This window comes from Ailuropoda melanoleuca, chromosome 20 (assembly GCF_002007445.2).
Source record: "Ailuropoda melanoleuca isolate Jingjing chromosome 20, ASM200744v2, whole genome shotgun sequence".
In the NCBI taxonomy this organism is placed as follows: domain Eukaryota; kingdom Metazoa; phylum Chordata; class Mammalia; order Carnivora; family Ursidae; genus Ailuropoda; species Ailuropoda melanoleuca.
This window is the reverse complement of record NC_048237.1, coordinates 25099067-25105590: the sequence shown is the minus strand read 5'-3', so window position 1 is coordinate 25105590 and position 6524 is coordinate 25099067. Positions and strand designations below refer to the sequence as shown.

The 6524-nt window shown below is 43.2% G+C and overlaps 1 protein-coding gene across 3 annotated transcripts in view; it reads right to left on the bottom strand.

Moving 5' to 3' along the window:
- Positions 1–1823, bottom strand: part of KLHDC1 (kelch domain containing 1) — a 49175-nt gene extending 47352 nt beyond the window's left edge. For 2 of the 3 annotated variants that reach the window (XM_034648550.1, XM_034648551.1), the window contains exon 1: positions 73–1823. In XM_034648550.1, coding sequence (XP_034504441.1) covers positions 73–489 — 417 coding nt within the window. In that variant the 5' untranslated portion in view covers positions 490–1823. The remainder of the gene's footprint in view (positions 1–72) is intronic. The other variant, XM_034648552.1, reaches the window with a different exon arrangement.
- Between the last annotated feature and the right edge of the window lie 4701 nt (positions 1824–6524).

The following is a 6524-nucleotide window of genomic DNA, read 5'->3' as shown; positions in this document are numbered from 1 at the left end:
CGGCCCCCGCCTCGGGCCGGGTGTGGGCGGGCTCCCGGCGCGAGTCCGCCCCGTCCCGCCTCTTCCCCTTACCACGTAGCCCCCCCACACGTAGAGGAAGTTTCCGTCCACCACGGCGCAGTGGCCGCTGCGCTCCTCCGCCACGCAGAACGGCTGCGAGTCCGCCATCCGCGCGGTCGCCGCCTCCCGCCGCTGGGCGCGGAGCGGCCTCTCCCCCCGCCGGGCTCCTCCACGCACGAACGGAACGCGTCGAGGGTCGAGATTGGTGGGAAGGCGGACCGAGTGCGTCTGCGCGTCCCGCAGCCCGCCCGGGAGGCCCGGCCCAGGGTGGCGTTGCCCGTGAGGGACGCTCGGTCTGAGCAGCGAGGGCGGCGCCTCGGCTTCGGAAGCCTGCCACCTGCTGATTTCTTTCCGCTTGGGATCGCGCTGTTTCGCCAGTACAACCGAACTCTGTATCTTATTCGCTGTATAAATGGACTTCTGGTCCATAGTGTTGATGCTGCTGTGACATAATATATTGATTGATGCTTTGTGTGGGTTTCCTTTTCCATTTAACCTCCTGCAAAGACGGTTATCCACAAGAATGGCGGCGGGGGGGGTCGTATGTATTTAATAGAAATATATATATATATCTTTTTCATTAGGGTTTTCTAAAACGTCTTCCAGCAAACTAGGGCCTGGGGGCCAAAGTCAGTCTGCCGTCTGTTTTTGTACGGCCCACAAGCTAAGGACGGTTTTACATTTTTAAATAGTTGAAAAAAATCAAAAGAAGAATGCTGTTTTGAGACTGGTGGAAATGAGAAGAATTCAAATTTCATCATGTGTCCATGAAGTTTTACTGGCACACAGCCACCTGAATCCGATTACGTGTTGACTAGGACTGCTTTAGCCCCACAGCCACAGGGTTCAGTGGTCTGAGTTGAGCGGTTGCAACAAAGACCATATAGCCCACACTGCTGGAAATATGGACCGTTTGGCCCCCTACAGACAAAGCTGGAGAACACTTGTTATTAAATGATGCTACCGAAGTCAAACTATGGTCAGGAAGGAAGATAATAATTCTACCAGTGTCTGTAAATGCGCTTGTCCAGAGTCATTCTTTGAAGAGATTGTTGCTGTCCATGACTCAAAACAAGTTCATTCATTCATTCATTTATTCATTCATTCAGTACATATTAAGTACCTGCATAATATAGATCGTAGGTTCTCAGGCTCTATTAGACTGGAAACACTGAAGGACTCAAGTATTATTGACTCCCCAGCACCTAGTACCAAGTAGATACTAAATAACTATTTGTTGATTAAATGAGCAAAAAGACAAAGTGAATTTTAAGATAAGACATAGTTCTACCACAGGGGCTTCAAAGTCCAGTCAGAGGGAAAGATATATAGAGGAGAAATGCATGCAGTGTGGGAAGAGAAGTGGTATAGTAGAAATGTGGACAAAATACAGCAGAAAAATGGAAGGAAAGACGTGATCAACTGAGGAAGGGGGTGCACAAAGAGAGACACTTGAGTTTTCTCACAAGTTGTATAGAGTTCAGTGTGACTGGAATGATTATAGAGAGCCACCAAGGATGCCGTTGGGACAGGCAATCACACAGCCTTGTTCATTATGCCAAGGAGTCTAAACTTTAACTGTAAGGCCAAAATGGTCTTAAATGGGGTGGAAATAATGTAACTTAATTATTAGAACGTTTACTTTGGAGGGGCGTCTGGGTGACTCAGATGGTTAAGCACCTGCCTTCGACTCAGGTCATGATCTCCAGGTCCTGAGATCAAGCCCCCTGTCGGGCTCCCAGCTCAGCAGGGAGTCTGCTTCTCCCTCTCCCTCTGCCTCTCCCCCTGCTCGTGCTCTCTCGGTCTCACACTCTCTCTCGCAAATGAATAAGCAAAAAATCTTAAAAAAAAAAAAAAGAGCATTTACTTTGGATTGTGGGGCAAACGGTGGAGTCAGGACTGAAGACAGAAAGATGGATAGTAGCCAGCACAGGACTGGTGTACTGTAGGTGCTCAGTAAATGGTGATAGCAGTAGTAGTTATTAGTACAGGTAACACACATGTGCACAGGTGGGTCTTTGTCCCAGGAACCCCCTTTCAACCTGCAGTGGAATTCCAAAGCCCTCTCCAAGATTTCTGTAAATTCTTAGGATTATAATCTCATAGTCACTTCCGGCTTTAAACTCCTACTGCTACCGGAGTAATTCCACTCGCAGACTTATGGCCCTTCTACCCATGGTACCTGCTCTCTCTCTTCTCTGATGCACCATTCCAGGCACGACACTCAGAAGCATACCATATTTCCTTTAAAAACCCACTCTTTAAAGTCATTTGTAGTTCTACTAAATTTTACTGAAATGAAGATAAAAGTAAAAAGACGATAGAGGGGTGCCTGGGTGGCTCAGTCATTAGGCATCTGCCTTTGACTCAGGTCATGATCCCAGGGTCCTGGGATTGAGCCCCACATCAGGCTCCCTGCTCAGTGGGAAGCCTGCTTCTCCCTCTCCCACTCTGCCTGCTTGTGTTCACTCTCTTGCTGTCTCTCTCTGTCAAATAAATAAAATCTTAAAAAAAAAAAAGACGATAGAGAAAGGGTTTACATCATAGAAAGAAATTAATTTCAAATAGAACATTATATACCCTTTTTTCCTCAAACTCCATTAGCCACCCCATCATTGTGGCCTTTGTCAAAGATAAAGTCAGACACCAGCTAAAGAGGTGAGGATAGATTTTTTTTTCAGTAGTAAACTACTGCCATAAGGAAGGGGGTCCAGTAGGACCTGAAATCCACTTTGTGGAAACAGAAGGCTGGAGACTTTCGGAACACAGGGGTGTGCTTAAGGAAGGCACTGAGGAGAGCCGAGGGCGGGGGTGATCCATGTGACTAAGCCATCTGGGCTTGCTAACTGGAGCCTCACCAGGGAAGAAACAAACTTCTATCTTTATGACCAGAGCTGGTGGTACAAGTTAAAGGAAGGCGCCCACCAAAGTTAGGCCTTCATCTTCCCACTCAGGAACTGGGATTGAGAGTGTCCCTGAAGGCTTGCATTTCAAAAAGACAGCTCTCCAATCTTCACATCAACAGTTTTAGATGGTAGAGTTACATCTCAAAGGCAGAGAAAGTATTTCTCATGGCAAACTTTCTAAAGTAACTGCTATAAGAGTTACTCGGGAGTTGCTTGGGATCTATGTGCCCACCATCAGGGTTGGGACTGGAACAAACAAAATTCTCCTGGCAGCCTTGACCCCTCTAAGGGGTCCTGGGACTGTTCTAGGGGGTGTGGCCTTGAGCTGTTAGAAGCTATGCTAGCATGCAAGTCTCTGAGTGTGTGTAAGGGAGGTGTGGGGGACGAAATCATCTGTGCTGAGAGTATGCAGTTTTTATAGGACAAGGTTGAGGCCTAGCTGAGAATAGCGCTCAGGAGAGCATGACTAGAGTTTGGTCAAGGAGAGAGTCTAGGTCACCTTTTCACTGGCCTTCTCTCCTTAGTCCCCAGCCTCAGAACCTTTTGCTGACTCCTTTCTACATTCTATCCCTCCAAGATTGTCCCCAAGGAATGTTAAATTCTTCTCTATTATTCAGAGGAACTCAGGCTACCAAATCCTCTCCCAAATTCCCAAACTTGGATCCAAGAGCATCTTTCCTTGTCTAACCCCACCAATATTAGACAACAAAAAGGCACGAGCAAGACCCAACGTCCCTTCAGAGCAGTTGCAATTTTTTTTAATGGTTTGTATTTAATAATGAGGAAGGAAAAACAATATTTTAAAGCAAAAAGCAAAAAGAATAATGACAGAATGAGCACCTCTGTACTCACCACTCTCTTTCAAAAAAAAAGAGGATGACCCCATTGCCATCCCTTGTTCTCAGGCTCTTGCCCCCACCCCCCAGGAGTAATCACTAGACTGAATTTCACATTATTTGTTCCCTAGCTCTTCTTTATAGTTTTATCACATAGATCATTTTTGAACTTTGTATAAATGGAATCATGCTGTATATATTCTTCTAAGATTTGCTTGATTCACTCAACATATGCCTGAGGTTAACTCACTTGTGTAGGGGTGTAAATCTGTTTTTCCATTAATAGCACATTTTATTGTATGAATATTTTGGAATATATTTATCCCTGGTACTTTTGAAGGTCACCTCGGTTCTTCCCAGTTTTTACTATAACAACAAGGTTATGAGTAAATATTTTAGGCTTGTGGACCACAAGGTATCCATCAGAACTATTCAATTCTGCCTTTGTCACATGAAAATAGCTATAGACAATACATAAGCAAACTTGGCTTTGTTCCAATAAAACTTTATTTATGGACACTGAAATTTGAACTTCATATAATTTATATGTGTCACAGAGATTCTTCTGATTTTTTTTAACCACTTAAAAAATGTAACAATAATTCTTAGCTCTTTAGCTGTACAAAAACAGGTGATGGGCCAAATCTGGCCCAAAACTATAGTTTGCTGATCCTCAATCTAAAAAATATACCTAGAATTGAACTTGTAGGCTTATAAGGTATGAACATCTTCAACTTTAGTGGATAATACCAAGTTGCTTTCCAAAGTACTTGTAACAATCTCTATGCCCATCAGCAGTGGATAACAAGTCCAGTTGCTTTTAATCCTTGATATTATCTACCTTTTTAATTTTGCCAATCTGATGACTGTAAAAAAGTATATCTTCCTGATTTCAAACTATATTATAAAGCTATAGCAATCAAAACAATATGGTATTAGCATAAAAATAGATATATAGATCAATGGAACAGAACAGAGAACTTGGAAATAAGTCCATGCATACATGGTTAATTTATACAAAGGAGCCAAGAATAACAGTGGGAAAAGTATCTCTCCTTAATAAACAGTATTGGGAAAACTGAACAGCACATGCAAAAGAATGGAACTGGACCCTTATCTTACTCTCCCTCTGCCTGCCACCTCCCCGGCTTGAGCTCTCTCTCTCTCAAATGAATCAATAAAATCTAAAAAAAAAGTAGAACCCAGAGCACCTGGCTGGCTGAGTCAGTGGAGTATTCAACTCTTGATCTCAGGGTTGTGAGCCTGAGCCCCACATTGGGTGTAGAGATTCCTTAAAAAAAAAAAAAAGGTAGAACCCAAGGGACTTGGTGGCTGATTGGTTTATGGGGGATGAAGGAAAGGAACGAGTCAAGGATGCTGCCCAGTTTACTAACCTGGTCAATGGGTGAAGAGGTGATGAATTACGGTAGTGAACATGAGAAGAGGAACGGGTTTGAGAGGGATGATGGTGAGTTAATTTGGGGGCATATTGAGTTGGATTTGAAGCAGAGAGAAAAAGGTGCTAGAAACATGTTGGAGTCATCAGCATAGAGCTGTTCACTGAAGTATTAGGACTTTATAAGCTAGCCAGGTGAAGGAGATTTGGATGGCATGTTGGTGTTGGCTGTTGGCAGGAGGCCTTGATACCTTAACACAAAGACCTTCCCATAAAGCTGCTTGAGGGCAGTTCCTTACCCAAGAACTAGTGACCCAAGAGAGAGCAAGACAGAAATAGCAATGTCTTTTATGACCTGTCCTATCTACAATATCCTATTGGTTACACAGGTCAGTCCTCTCCAGTGGGGAAGGGGAATACAAAAGTTATGAACAAGGAAGCAAAAATCACTGGGGGCCATCTTAGAGGGTGGCTACCACAATCTGGATGGTTGCTTCCATCTGTTTTTTCTCATGACATGAAATTTTTGAAGAGAACAGGCCAGTTGGCTTTTAGATTATCCCACGTTCTGGATTTGTCTGATTGTTTCTTCATACGGCAATTTAACTTCGTTCTCTCTCCTCCACGTTTCCTTAAGCCAGAAGTTAGATCTAGGCTTGATTAAATTGAGCTTGACATTTTTGGCAAGCATACCTCATAGGCGACACTGTATATGTCATACTGCATTACAACAGTAACAAAATTTCAAATTAGCCCCCTATTAGTGATGCTAAGTTTGATACTTGGTTATTTCTGAATGATCCGTTATAAGAGTAAGTTTTCTCCTCTGTATTATTAGCTAGTAATCTGGAGGGTAATGCTTTGGGACTGCACAAATATCTGTTTCCCAAAACTCTTACTTGATGGTTTTAACATTTTCTATCCCTATTCCCTCCACTTTCCTGCCCATGGATAACCATTTGTTTCCTGTCTATCCTTCTAGTGGTTAAGCAGATACAGTCAAGGAGGACAAAAGTATTGAGAAATTTGAGAAATTTTGAGTCAATTTATGCATTCCATATTTGTGAATTTACCTACTTGGTAAAATTTATTTGTAACTCCCAAATCATATTGGGGGCTTTCACAGTCATTTCAGGACATGCACAGAGCAGTGAAAAATTTTAGTTGCCCATCACACATGTTCATGGCTGAGACTGAACAAGGTGACACCACTTTCTTTCTTCACCTCTCATCCTATAAACAAGTGTCTTTTTTCAGGGTACGTTGAATGCCACATTTTCTGAATTTTTATGATTTTTGTTGGTGATTTTGTTGTTTAAAATGGCC